This window comes from Glandiceps talaboti, chromosome 8, assembly GCF_964340395.1.
Source record: "Glandiceps talaboti chromosome 8, keGlaTala1.1, whole genome shotgun sequence".
NCBI classification, from domain to species: Eukaryota; Metazoa; Hemichordata; class Enteropneusta; family Spengelidae; genus Glandiceps; species Glandiceps talaboti.
The window spans coordinates 27,427,966-27,443,079 of NC_135556.1; the positions used below are offsets into that span (position 1 = coordinate 27,427,966).

The 15,114-nt window shown below is 36.6% G+C and overlaps 1 protein-coding gene across 2 annotated transcripts in view; it reads right to left on the bottom strand.

Moving 5' to 3' along the window:
- The window catches only part of LOC144438829 (uncharacterized), a 16,915-nt gene extending 2,562 nt beyond the window's left edge, over positions 1-14,353 (bottom strand). The window contains exons 1-12 of one of the 2 annotated variants that reach the window (XM_078128009.1): positions 14,196-14,353; positions 12,129-12,328; positions 11,856-11,987; positions 10,169-10,357; positions 9,625-9,747; positions 9,200-9,260; positions 8,700-8,884; positions 7,498-7,604; positions 6,531-6,664; positions 3,313-4,462; positions 2,078-2,206; positions 56-510 (exon numbers count right to left, since the gene is read on the bottom strand). In XM_078128009.1, coding sequence (XP_077984135.1) covers positions 372-510; positions 2,078-2,206; positions 3,313-4,462; positions 6,531-6,664; positions 7,498-7,604; positions 8,700-8,884; positions 9,200-9,260; positions 9,625-9,747; positions 10,169-10,357; positions 11,856-11,987; positions 12,129-12,328; positions 14,196-14,334 — 2,688 coding nt within the window. In that variant the 5' untranslated portion in view covers positions 14,335-14,353 and the 3' untranslated portion in view covers positions 56-371. Of the gene's footprint in view, positions 1-55; positions 511-2,077; positions 2,207-3,312; positions 4,463-6,530; positions 6,665-7,497; positions 7,605-8,699; positions 8,885-9,199; positions 9,261-9,624; positions 9,748-10,168; positions 10,358-11,855; positions 11,988-12,128; positions 12,329-14,195 lie in introns of those variants that run through there. The other variant, XM_078128010.1, reaches the window with a different exon arrangement.
- Between the last annotated feature and the right edge of the window lie 761 nt (positions 14,354-15,114).

Here is a 15,114-nt window from a genome sequence, read left to right on the forward strand (position 1 = left end):
ATGTACCTGGACATAATAGTAGTATTAGCCAGTCATCTGTTAAGTTTATTGGGTCACAATTATGGAACAATATTCTGGATAAAATCAGTAGAATGCCAACCAGAAAAAGATTTAAGAAAGTGTCTAAAAATTTGATCCTCAATAAATTTTTGTGTTCGAAATGTTCTCTATCTTCACATACTTTATAGTCTTGTTCTTTTATGGTTGCTTTTTTCATCGTGTTCGATGTTTATTCCAACAAGACCATGTAGCACTGCATAATAATTTTATGTCATTAGTATTGTAAATTTTGAGTGGCTACACTGGATCAGTTAATTGTGTAACTGTTTTCTAGCCTCTCATCCTTATGGTGAATAAAGATTCAATTCAATTCAATTCAATTCAATATGCCTAAATCTGAATTCTGCCAGGGGACTACTGTTCCAGAATGGATACATTTGGTTTGTTTGTCTTCTCTGTTGGTAGGCAGATCCTGATTTCTGCACTGTTGACACTGCTGGACTTGGCCAACTGTGGAGAGAGTGGAAAAACTGCTTAAAACAAAGATACTTATGAGAAATAGCACCAATGGCATTGTAGCACAACTGTACATTTAAAAAAATGTTTATCCACATGGTGATCAATGTTAGGTATAGGTGTTCATTTGCTGAATGATTATCCAGCTGCCTATCCAGCCCTGTTGTTATCTTTCCAATATTTGTGTTAATTTGGCTGTTGCTATGGGCGTGGTCTTTTGCTAGGCATATTTGCACACACCTTTTGAATGTTTGTTCACTTGTCTAAGAATTCCTATTGTTATTTTTGTGAAATACACCATCTTTTGGCTGTTGCTATGGGTGTGGTCATAGTTGCTAGGGATATTTGCATACATTTTTTGAACATTTACTCACTTGTGTACGGATGGTTTTATTTTAGCAAAATATACTGACATTTGGTAGTTGCTAAGGGCGTGGTCATGGTTGCTAGGGCCAATTATGTAAAAATGTTTTAACCAAAATCTGCCAGAATAACACTTCTAGAAACATTTCAGTCTCATTGGCCAAGTACTTTTTGAGATATAAATTATCAACCAAAATTCACATTTTTACACCTACATGTAATTTGCATATCGTTGATGAGATCATTATATACTTATTATTTCTTAATCTATACACCCTCAGTTGCATCCTCATTAAATTTAATCCCAACTGCTCAGTACTTTTTGGAATGAAAGAATTTTGACCAAACAGACACATTTTTAGCCCTAATTTTTTATATTTCTGATGGAATTCTCATGTCATGATCAAATCTTAATCTAAGAACATCCCTAAGATGTTCTCACTTAATTTCTGATTTATCTGCCCACTTGTTTCTGAGTTTAACCGAAAATCACATTTTTTTTTATCCAAATCGTACACCTGCAATGCAATCATTTTGATTTGAATAAATTCCCAACTACATACCCAAGGTAATGCACCAACCAAATATCATGGCAATTGGTTCAGCAGTTTTTGACTTTAAGTTGTTGAGAGAGAGAGAGAGAGAGAGAGAGAGAGAGAGAGAGAGAGAGAGAGAGAGAGAGAGAGAGAGAGAGAGAGAGAGAGAGAGAGAGAGAGAGAGAGAGAGAGAGAGAGAGAGAGAGAGAGAGAGAGAGAGAGAGAGAGAGAGAGAGAGAGAGAGAGAGAGAAGAGAGAGAGAGAGAGAGAGAGAGGAGAGGGAGAGGGAGAGGGGGAGGGGGAGGGGGAGGGGGAGGGAGAGGGAGAGAGAGAGAGAGAGAGAGAGAGAGAGAGAGAGAGAGAGAGAGAGAGAGAGAGAGAGAGAGAGAGAGAGAGAGAGAGAGAGAGAGAGAGAGATGATTGCAGGATAAGAGTCCCCTAGCTTAGCGACAAATTTCTGATGGATTTGGAGGACAACAGTCCCCTAGCTTTGTGTGTCTGTCTCCATCCACCATCTTTCACTTCCCCCTTACTTCCTTTACCAACACCATACCCTAATATATCTTTTTTCAATAGCAAATAGTGATTCCTTATCAACCATACTCATCCAAAATGTATGGTAGTATCACTTGCAAAACAAACAGGCACACTTTAATACTTACTTAACTTGAATTTGTGTTGGAAATGATTCCACCATTTGTTTCCATTTGTGTATATGTGGATACTTCTCAATAAACTGAATCTTCCCTATAGCCCTTAGGACATCCAAATCCAGTTTAGTGGGAGAAGTTCTGGAGAAAGAAAAAATCTATAACATAGTATACTTATAGGTCAGTCACTGACATGTTAGTCTCCCAACACTGATAATGAGATTTCCTCAAAAACTCAATGGAGATTACACATGAACATTCGATCCTCATGAATGCTGTGTACTCCTATCATATATTATTACTGCTAAAACACGGAGAGTTCAATAGAAGACTGTACATAACATATAAATTTAATGATCAATGCCAATCATTTGGCGAGTTGATATTGTTGTTTTGCTTACTAGATAAGAGCACTTTTATAACTGAACACAGCAGCATTGTTAACGAAAAGAGAGTTTTGTTTATGTTCATTCAGAGTTTGAAACTTTTCTCAATAACAATCATGCTGTGTTCAGGAGTAACAAAGTGATTTCATCTGTCAAGTAACACAACAGCCTAAACTTGCAAAAAGATCAACCTTGATTGTATGTGCAAGCAGCATATATTATGTATAGTCTTCTGGGGAACCTTGCATGTTCTAGCTGTATAAACTACTATAAAACTTGATTATGGTCACATTACAACAAAGAGTACAGATAGAGTACAACTTGAATCATACAATGTACTTTAGAGAAAGTTTATATTACACAAAGTTTCAATAACAATATACATGATATATAATCCCAAACTCTCAACCTACAACCTTTGTTCTATTGTCAGTACATTGCGTATATTACATTTATGACAATAACTATAAAGTTTGCAATTCAAGGCATGATCGGTTAATTATCCTGTATGGCATGCCATCATTGGTTACATATGAACTAGTACCTAGTGACACAGTAGTCTTTGCTGTTAGAGTGAATCCTTGTCTTCTTCATGTCAGGTCGTGTTAATTAATAAAACAAAATTTTCATCAGACAGTAAAATATACAATGTACTTACTTTGGAACAATAAATTAGAAATGACTGTCCCTTTCATTCTTGGAATCATGAACAACATTTTCTCCAATATTTTAATCATTCCATGTCCACACTCACACACAGGATTGGTCCTGAGATCATTTCCATTTTTATAGATATCAAAATGAAATCAAGGCAGTAACCAGACTATGAAATCTACCATTACATGTATCTGTACAACTTACCCTTCTAAGAAAACAGCATCATTTACATAGCTTGAATTTCCAGCAAAACTTCTAAATGTTTGAGGCGTGGTGAAACCAATATTAGTAGGAGCAGGTGTACCATGACTTCCCGGTGAACTAGATACTGATGGCAAGTGTTGTTGAGCATCCATATAAACTGTATCACTGTCACTACTTAGTGATGTGTAATGACTGGAGTCAGAATCAGACTGGCTATGTTCAACTTCTACACTGCCACTGGTGATCGTTGATAGGACACAGTTAGTGTTACTTTCCATCTTCACCTCACCATTATCAGCATCCCCTTCACCCATACCCTCACCCTCAACCCTCATCTCACCATTCTCAGCATCCCCTTCACCCATACCCTCAACCCTAATATCCCCTTCCTCAATTTTTGCAGTTTTAGTTTTGTCTATAAAGCATGTCACAATGGCACTTGACAAATTTCTTGTATCAGCTTTATCTTCAATACTGTCTGAAAGACTTAGTTTACCAAATATTCCCTCTACAGACTCCAACTCCCCTGTATCTTTGCTATCAGTTCTATTACACTTCATTGCAGTGAGTGAGGGAGTAGCAGAAAATGATGAGTTGTTCTCAGATGATGAACTGCTAAAACTTTCTGCAGTGGAAGATTCAGAAGTTCTCCACTCTCCCCACATAGTTGTCCTTGTGGCATTACGACTCTCTATAGTATCAACACCTGAGATACTGTCTTGACTTTGACAGTGTTCTTTGATATTATGTGGTAAGATTTTAGCTGACTCTTGGCATGTACTCTGTGGACTTTGATTTTTAGTTGTCAAACACGACAATGTTGTTCTTTGTTCACCATCAACTTTATCTGTTTCTATGCCTTCGTGGCTTTGCTCAGTAAATTTAAGACATTTTTGTATGTTGCTAAAGCCATATACATCTGATGATATTCCTTCACAGTTGTTAGCAATCAACTTATTTTTGGCACCTGAAATCACATTGCTGCTAAAGCTTTCAGTTTCAACTTTCGAGGGAACGCCAACTTTCATATCTTCATTGTTTACAAGCTGTATAGATTGTAAACTTCCAGTCAATGACTTCATCTGATTGTGTTCATTCATCCCTTCCAAGTCTGGGGAAGTCTCGTCCATGGTCTGATGATGGTGACAATCTGTACAATCAAACACACAGATATTTTTCTCAATAACTTTGATTAAAAATATTCATCAGCTAGATTAATCAAATGAATTGCAATGGTTATCAGGACGCCAGAGCAATTAAACTTAGTAAACATCTTTGCTGAGAACATTCAACAATACAGTGTGAATGTCAAAACAACTTGGCAAATTCAATATATGAGGTGAAATAGTTGGTGTTACAATTCTCTGTTATACTAGCTACAGCTTGTGTAATTGTCTCTAACATGCACACATATTATAAATACTAACAAGTCATTGAGAATGACATAGTCCTGGCTATGATTGGGTTTTAAGGAACTGGCAGTTTATGTTGTCATTTTCTTGATATCACTACTCTGATCACGCAACAACACTTGTGAACCTAAATCGAACAGACTTAGATATGTTGTGTCTGCTCATTGGACATGTAGCATGCCTACTCATGTTGTATCTCCTCGTTGGACATGGGACATCCCTACTCTTCAAGATGAAGTGATGGAATAATACATTCAACAATAAAGGATGGGTCGGGTATGGGGGGACCTGTTCAAGCATGTCTGAGTTATGGCGTTGGACATGGAAACTGCACCAACAAAATGGCTGCCAGGCAGCCATATTGGATCATATCATGACGAAAATGGATATGCACATGTATGTCATAGAACACTATGCTAATACAAATGAGATCTGTTCAAGCATATCTGAGTTATGGCTTTGGACATGGAAAATTCGCAAACAAAATGGCTGCAAGGCGGCCATATTGGATCGTATCACGACAACAATGAATATGCACATGTATGTCATAGAACACTGTCCTAATACCAAATTTGAATGAGATCTGTTCAAGCATGTCTGAGTTATGGCTTTAGACAGGGAAAATTTGCAAACAAAATGGCTGCTAGGTGGCCATATTGGATCGTATCATGAAACAAATTGACGTGCATATGTATGCCATTGTATGTTGCCCCTGTACCAAGTTTGAAAAAATCAGTCCAGGCATCTCCAAGAAACAGCTCTGGACGGACGGACAGACGGACGGACGGACAGATGGAACCCAATCCATAAGTCCCCGTTCCGGACTTCGTCCGGCGGGGACTAACTACAGATTAAATTTGGCCTCTGTGACTTTTGTTCTTAGAATGAATTTATGAGTGTGTTTTATCATAATAAATATGGATTAAAATACTGTACATATTTTTTCCACTTACATGACAGAAAAATAGCACCAGTGGTGTTGTAGAATAACTGCACATTTCTTTTAAAAATGTTTGCCCACATGCTGATCCATGCTAGGTATAAAGTGTAGTGTTGATGTGCCAAATGTTTATCCAGTTGCCTATCCAACCCTTTGTTACCTTTATCATAACATCATTTGGATGTTGCTATGGGCATGGTCTTGTTGCAAGACATATTTGCATTTCCCTTTTGGATGTTCATCCACTTGCCTAACCATTGCTGTTGCTATCTTTGCAATATACATCCTCATATGGCTGTTGCTATGGGCATGGTCTTGTTGCTAGGGACATTTGCATACATTTTAAATGTTTATTCACTTGTCTATTAATCTTTTGTAATCTTTGCAATATATGCCATCATTTGGCTGTTGCTATGGGTGTGGTCTTGCTGCTAGACATATTTACATACATTTTTTGAATGTTTATTCACTTGTCCATTAATTCATGTTATCTTTGCTATAGACACCCTCATTTGGCTGTTGCTATGGGCGTGGACTTGTTGCTAGGATATTTGAATGTTTACTCACAAATGTTACCAGATGATGTTGTTATTTTTGCAAAATATACTGGCATTTGGTTGTTGCTAAGGGCGTGGTCATGGCTTCTAGGGCCAATTGTGTGAAAATGTTTTGAACAACATCTACAGAATAACATTTCTAGAAACATCTCACTAAATTTCAGCCCCATCGACCGAGTACTTTTTGAGCTCTAAATTTTAAACCAAAATTCACATTTTTACACCTCCTTTGCATATCACTGATGAGATCATCATATGCTTAATACTTGTTCATCTGCCCCCCTCCCCCTGCATAAAAGTGCGTTTTACCTTTTGTGCTGACACCTCTCTCTGCTAGATAATTTTCTAGAATATTCAGCCCGTCTTCAGATGATAAGTCGGCATAGCAACCTAAAAAATCCCAAAACTCAATCCATGGTACTTGCATGCCTTGGGCTAGGTCTCTAAGAGCAATAAACATGATAACATTTGTTTAGCTTCATTTACTGTGTTTACAATGTTTTTGCTAAGGTTGGGGAACCTCAGTAACAGAATGGGAGAAAGGGGTAAAAATGGCAGTGTTTTCCCATAAAGTCTATGGTAATTTTGTTTGGGAACCCAGGTAAAATGACATGGGAACCTGGTGGATTTTACCTACTTACTGCCCCTTAGCAAAAATACTGGTTTATGCCACTAGTCTAGCTGCCAGACCCACAGACAATTTGGTTAACTTTTAAAAGCGACCACACATCGCATAGCACTGAAGGTGCTATTGAGGGCTTGGAGCTGCACACCAGTGGTACTGTCATTCTCAGTTTTTGGTTGGCAATCTTCCGAGTGCAGAACTGAGGTCTAACTTGTTACAACACTACATATCACCCCTGCTCACAAATGTACAACAGTACAGGTATGATTTCATAACTTATTTGCTTAATCTCACTTTATCATGTACATCATACATGTAGATCTTACAGCTTAGATGCTAGCTACATGTAACTGATACGTGGCTATAGAGTTATGGAATAATTTGCGGGTACATATATACATGCACATAATGTGAATTTAGATTTGATAAGCACTTTATATGTTTTCTATCACTTCAAACATTGAAATTGAAATCTTGAATTTCCAGAATGGATGTTTTAGTGATACAGGCAAAAGCTACATACTAGTTGAAATAACCAGATGAAGGTTATCAAATAATTTAGTCATTTGTCCTAGTCTGTGAATGCTGTACATCTTACTTTGCATATCCTTGCATTTATATAAAAGTATTGTATATCAATGATCGAAATACCTTCCTAGCCTTTCCAGTCCTTTTTCAATGTCACTTCTTTTGATACTGGCCACTTTCTTTGCAGAACCTCTAGGGGGTGTCTTCCATGTCTTGTGGAAATCTTCAGCCTGGAACAATAAACAGCAGTAGACAGTTACTGGATAGTGTAGTTGTAGTGTAACATCATCTATGAATTTTCACCTGGTTGAAAGTCATCCTATCTGCACAAAGTAGCTATTTTTACACCTAGGTATTCTACATCAGGGACATAAAGCTCCCACCTTTAGGTGGGACAGATTTGCATTTACAGTAAGGATGGTAGCTGCTAAATGCTGACATGCAGGACAAGATCATACTTGTTTACAGTAAGGATGGTAGCTGCTAAATGCTGACATGCAGGACAAGATCATACTTGTTTACAGTAAGGATGGTAGATACTAAATGCTCATATGCAGGACAAGTTCCAATCTGATTAAAATCCAATGTAGTGTACATCATATGTCGCGATTTCTTTTTGGCTGTTACATTCACTGTCGTTTGTTCTTTTGTGAGCACTCGTTACATACATCTGACACAATACCATAGGTTTTCCCGAGCCAAAATGAAAGCACTGAGTGAATTCACTCAACCAATGAAAACATGTAATACGCCGAAACATACGGGTACAGTATTTCAGAGCACTGTGTTTGAAAAGAGCATGAGCACAGTACAGACAACGATGTTATCATTATTGTTTGGTCATTCTCTTTCTTTCAATTTGTTGTGAATACACCTTCATCTACACATCCCCAGATGCATCCCCATGGGATGGGATCTTCATATCATGAACAATTCTTAATCTACACACCCCGACCAAATTTCAGAACAATCCACCCAGTAAATTTTGAGTTTAAGTTTTTGACCAAAAGTGACACCAAATCACACACCTCTGAAACAATCATTTTGCTTTGAATATTTCCAAACTAGACATCAAAAGTAACGTTCTCATCATAACCAAGGCAATCAGTCTGGCAGTTTTTGAGTTTAGGTTATGCACACACATATACAGACAGACAGACAGATAGACACTGCACAATGCCTATCCGGTAGCACTACTGAACCTTATCAGTTCTGCTGTGCTAAAAATAGCTGATAAGTACAGAAAACTACAGATAATAACTATACAGAAACCTTTATACAAATTTTGACACTATCAAAGATGCAATTTCTATCAGGCAACTTACTTGTGTTGAAGACATAGGACCGGCATATGCCTTGACAGAAACTACTGAGTCAATAGGACTATTGGTCTTGTAACATAACAGGGGGCTGCTGGTTTGGTGGATTTCTGTGTCTGGTGACCATGGTTCTCCAATTACAGGAAGTGTTGCATTATCCACTGCCCTCAGCAATGGTACATAGTATTGGTCTGGCATTGAGAAAAGAAATTGATGTCTGTAAATTACAAACTATATCCTTCAGCTGATGTTACATGTAGTTCTTTGATTATGGATTGAAAGTATAGCCACAATAGTTGAGTACTGTAGCTATCGTAAGTTTCATAATTAGGCACATTACCTACTCTTGGCGTTGTTCATAAAAGGAACTACGGTATTTACATTCACCTATACATGTTTTACTTCAGCATTTTCATATCACTGTATTCTTTTTGAAAAAGTAAAAATGAATATACAAACTTTTGAATAGTAAAAAAAACTCAGCTTGCAAGTTTACTGCTACATACCTTTTAAGAGTGCCACAATCTTGTCTTTGGCTTCTGGGGGGCCGGATCGAGAGCAAGCAATCTAAGATAATTGAAGAGTATTTTAAAGTCAGTTAGGCTAGACCATAGCACCTGTAATACTTTTGTATCTGAACTAACAGCAGTCAGACAATCTTATCTATTGCTTGATATGTGTATCAACAATAAAATATCGGCTCTTTATGATTGCATAAACAGTATTGCCACAAAAATGACTTGTCTCAACAAACTCAATCTATATTTCTAAAACACTAATAATGTTCACAGGTTGTCAGGTCAGCAAAACAAATGCATCAGTGGAGCAACCAACACTGTTCAAGAAATACTCCTCAATTCAAAAGGATAAAATTAGAAACAAAGAATCAATGTTATTAGACAACAGAATATAAACAAGTCATATACTGTACCTCACTTGCAGTATGTCCATCACTATTCTTCAATTGTCTATCTAAGGCTGGGTAAGTTGATAACACTTCAACCACATCAACATTACCAAACTTACTGGCAAAGTGTAGAGGAGTTTCACATTTCTACAAGCAATGTAAGATGTGAGAAATGAAAAGCATTGACTGACATTTAGCTCCATATCAAAATTTGGTAAGATGTATACTGATGCATTTATATAAGAAATAAATCTGCAGGAACATGACCAAATTACTCTTCATACATATTTTCCTCTAAGTTGATAGCAATAATCAGCAATAATCACTGCAAGTGTACTCAATGCAGAAGTAAGTCTGACTGGACTTTTCCTTTATGTTGATAGCAGTAATCGATACAAGTATGCTTAAAGTACCTTTTTGTCACCTTTTACTACTGTGGCCATCACTACGGTAGCGCTACTGCTCTTGTTTTAAGCCACTTTTGGACCTTGGTGCCCTGACTATAACAAATAGGCCATCTAAGCTGAGACAAATCATAGAGCTTGTGTGCAGCAGCTAAAACACTTACCCCTTTCTCAGGCATATTAATGTATAAATCAGTGAGGTAGTCCATTCTTTGTCCATGGGTGGTGACATCATCATCTGGATACATAAGATACAGGAACTTAGGATCCATCAATGTATCAAGTATCAATGTACACATCTCATCTCTGTTAGCTTTGGCTGCTATATGCAGTGCATTGTATCGGAAACCCTCCTATGAGTATAACAACATCAACAGGGTAATGGTAAGTAAATAATGTCTTGAATGGGTGACTCAATTTGCACATTATTAGTTCAATCCCTATTACTGCTATTTTAAGTATTTAGGCAATAGTCCAGGGCTCCCGCTAGAAAATTAAAACTGAATTAGTCAATAACAAAAAGTTATTGCCACTTTCAGTGAACGTTAGCCATTACTTTAGGGCTTTAAAATGGTGATGAAGGATATTTTAGCTTTAAAGGAGAAATGACTAGATAAAAGATGCATGTAGGCATGGAAAAGCTACTGTGATTTTTGCTCACATGGGACACTACACAGAGAATTTTACTTTGAGAAGGAAGTCAGCCTCTTGTGACAACATTTTTATATGATATTACTACAGTATATGATATTCTGAGTCTATATCATGGTGGTAAAGGGATAAGAAACAAATTGTATTATGATTGTATGTACATGTACTGTAGTTATTTCTAATTAGGGTAATTTTTCTTTCACAATAAACTAAAGTTTTCAATGCTGTTGCTTGACATACAGTCGATCTCGAGTGGCAGTCTCTGCGTCAATCATCAAACTTGACAAAATTTGAAAACAATGTATAACTATAAGTTTATAGTCTCATCACTAAATACTACGCCGCCACGTTGCTATAAGCCGACAAAATTTTTCATCATTGGTTACAAAGGTATTTATGTTATCAAGTTTATAATTAGCACTTGGTTCACAGCTGACTTTGTGCAGGACATATACATAGTTTTTACAATGTACCATGCGACGAGACTTCTGGAAGTTGAAAGTCAAACATTGTTGCTCACAGCCAGGGCATGGCTTCAACTTACTCGTCCAAAGGATTTATATTCTGTTGAAAAGTCCAAGATTTTCCCATGATGTTTGAAAATGTTGGACAGCATGATCTTATGATGTATAAAAATTAGCTAATTTATGATTTCGTAGCATGACATGGTCAATTCGTTAGTCGTTTGCAAACTTCAATCTAATGGCATACAGTATGTTTTCACATACTTCATATTCATATGCAAATACTTGCCACCACATGCTTTTTTCTGAATGGTCCAAAAAGTCGACAGGAGTCCGATTAATATGGTGATTATATAAGGTTTGCCTGTGGAACACGTATTTGGGCAAGACGAAGTTGATACGAGCTACTTTTAAAACAAACGTTGTACGAACGTATGTATCATTTTGGTCAGTGTTGTGGTGAAACAGCCAGCGCTGTGTTCAAATGAACCAGCTATGACTTAATTGTTGAAATTTTTGGGCCTTTTGACAATGTGTCACCAACAGTTTCGCCAGATCAAATTTTTTGTTGCCATCTTTAACTTTTATTCGCATTTGGCTACTTGGCGAAAGGGTAGCGGGAGCCCTGATAGTTCTCCACACTCATACCTTGGTCTAACATGCCTTATGAATGGGTAATGTGTCTGGTAGAATGAGAAGAAGGGATACTACAAACAGGTACAAGATAGTGACTTACCTGCAGTATTACTGGTGTATCCCCAGAACTAATCAAATACCTTGGGTTACTCCACACCAATTCTGTGAACTTTTCTTTTTCATCTTTCTCGATAGATTTTCGAAGGTTTACCAAATCCTGCGTCTTGGGTCCCTGTGAATGAAATACATACAGAAAGGTTTATCAATTCTGAAAAGGAAGTGTTGTTATAAATTGAAAATACTTAATACTGTACTATGTAACAGATTTTGCTTGACAAAAAAGACATTGTTGAACAACAGGAAACAGTACTACCTTGAATTCATTTGGTTTTTCTTTGCCTGTTAACAGATTTGCTGACTTTGCCGTGTCTTTAGGAGACAGAATCGATATCGGATCACTTTTGGCAAAAACTACTGCATCTTCTTTGGATTTGAATGCTTTGAATCGAGCACCTTTATTTTTCTTCACAATTTGCAAGGCTTCACATCGATCTGAGTATACATTCAGCAAACCTAAGATTAATACAGCAAGATTAATACAAAATGAGTAAACAAAACAAGGTACAATAATGCATTTAACCTTGAAACATTACTTTGTTCCCACTACACAACTGCTTGATCTTTTGAGAGTAGTCCTGGTTGCTAATTAATATTCATGTCTACATCACTGACAGTGATACAATCAAAGTGCATCATATATTCACAAACACATGGCCAGAGAAAAAAGTTAAAGGCCAGTTTATATTTCTTACTCCACAGTATTAGCACCAGTAAGAATCTCATAACTCTAAACCTGGTTTTTCCATATCGTTTTTTTTTTCAGTCAGTGTTTTTGATTAGTTTTCTTTAGAAAGCTGAAAATATTTCAAACTAAATGTCCCAAGACATGAAGAGTTACAAAACACCAAAAGTTTGTATATGCCTATGTGTACATGGTGTGTCTGGCAGATATCTTGTGATAGGCAAGACTTATATACTTTACTTGGGGACTAAAAAATCTTGTGATAGTTTTTTTTATGTCATTAGCCGCCATATTGGAATATACATGCCTTTGCGATTGGTACAACACTTCATGATATGCAATGTCCAACTACTGATATTAGTCAGGTGGCTTAGCAACTTCATTGTTACATGCCAGATAAAAGCACCAAATTTGGCATGAATGTTCCTAAGGACCTACTTTTTTATTTTAGAAGGGGAGCCCTCATAAAAATTTGCATAATCAGTCAAATAAAAAAAGGCAGTCATCAACCATGAAAAATAATGTTTTAGAATCATGCTTTAAGATCTATTTACTGATTTTATCCTAGAAGCTTTTTTTCTTTAGAATATTTGCCTATATTTATAAGTACATGTATATCAATAAACTTCACAATGGCCATTATTACCATTGAAAACAACTATAATTCAGGAAAATAATTTACATAAAGGCACAAAATTTCGCATGAAATAAATTTACATATATCAGTCAAATTAAAAATGGCTGCCATCACTTTATAAAATCACATTTCTGCAAAATTTAAAATTGAAAAATAAAAAAAAATCTGGTGTGAATGTTCATTAAGATCTATATAATGATAATCTATAATTGCTCCCACACCACATCTACTGCTGTCTTACGAAAATCGACTAATAAGAAGATTCTTGCCCACATTACCATAAATTTCCAGTTTTAGCATGGCATTTGATTGGTGGTGAAATAAAAAAGGTGTTGTTTCATTGGCTCATTGGCCGCTGGGTGAATAGTGGCAATAAAGCTATAGGCTAATAGCCTAAATGGGACAAAAATGCATTCAAGTAGTGGCAGTGGCAACCTCTGAGTCATGGTCACAAGTTTCGAGTCCCATATGGTCCCATGTTCATTTTAGATCACTGTTGATTAGATTAGTGATTGAAATTATGTCAGAATGTGATATTTAATTATGACAACTACATTATGTACATTGTACATGTATATCATTGCTTATACTCACTGACATACAGTTCAATTCAATATAACTTTACTGTCCCAAGGGCAAGCCTATACTTCTTTCTAAACATATTTTTGTGTGTGTATGCAAAGTCATATATGCATTAAGTTATTGTAACATGCTATTTTTATTTTTGTTAAGTCAGTAACAGTGTTTGTTCAATGTATGAGAAACAACGTTATTTCCATCAGATTCCATTTTCTCAGGCAATGTCAAACCTCTTTCAACATAATGAAATGCAATATATTTGACGGTATGTTTCTCAGCAAGATATACGTACTAAACAATTCATTAACTAATTTCAAGTTCATTTAACTTCTGATCAGAATGGTAATTATGTGTATTATAATTTTGATTCATTCAATTACGTGTTACACACTACCTAAATGACAATAGAACTAAAGAAGTACCTGCAAGCTGTGAACTATCAGTTTCATCTGCGGATTTTTTTGGAATACAAACAGCATAATAAAGAGCACACTCCACTGGAGTTCCAACACTTTCAGTTTCACATGTCTTCATACTATCTTGACTTGGACGATTGGCCATGGAATCACTTCCGGGTATTACAATTGATTGTTCAGAACTGCTACTAGTACTAGTACTACAGCCATCAGCATTGTCATTCTTTTTCTTACTTGAGCCATCTTCTATAGTATGTGTCGTGGAAGCATCTGTTTGATCGTCACCTCCTTGTGAACGGAAAATAAATTTCGCAAGTTTCCGTTGAAATAGTGATATTGTCGTTGGAAGGATAGGACCATTCGGTAGCTTTGCATCCTGCAGTTGCTGCTGTAGTTCTGGCACGCTAAGATTCTTGACTTCGTTCAAAATGTATTCCATTGTGTCCTATTCTTTTGGTGTCATCAATTAAAGCAATCACTGAAGACTTTCACTAAAAGTTTAAACATAGCGTGGTTCACTCATGTACAGTCCTGTAAACAAAGTACGTTCCTCTCAAAAACTTGAAAAATGGCGGTGCTATGAAGTGCGCATGCGTATACAGGTTAAACTCCCTGAGTGACTAAAAAATGCTTATTATTATTATTAGACTTTATTTAAACTCGATAGACTGTTGAGCCAAAGGCTCTTCTCACACAGTGTCGAGATAAAAATATACAATATATACATTAAAAATACTAAACCATTAAAACAAATACAAGGGTGAGTAAAATGGCAAAAGCCAGAAGAACAGCCAGGCTTGACTACCTAACTGATTCACTTTTAATAACTTTTAACATCGTCGCAAACCACGGCCTCTTTTACGGCACCGTCCAACACGCGCCGTCCAGTTATTTCGCATTATGGCAAAATAAATAACAGCTCTGG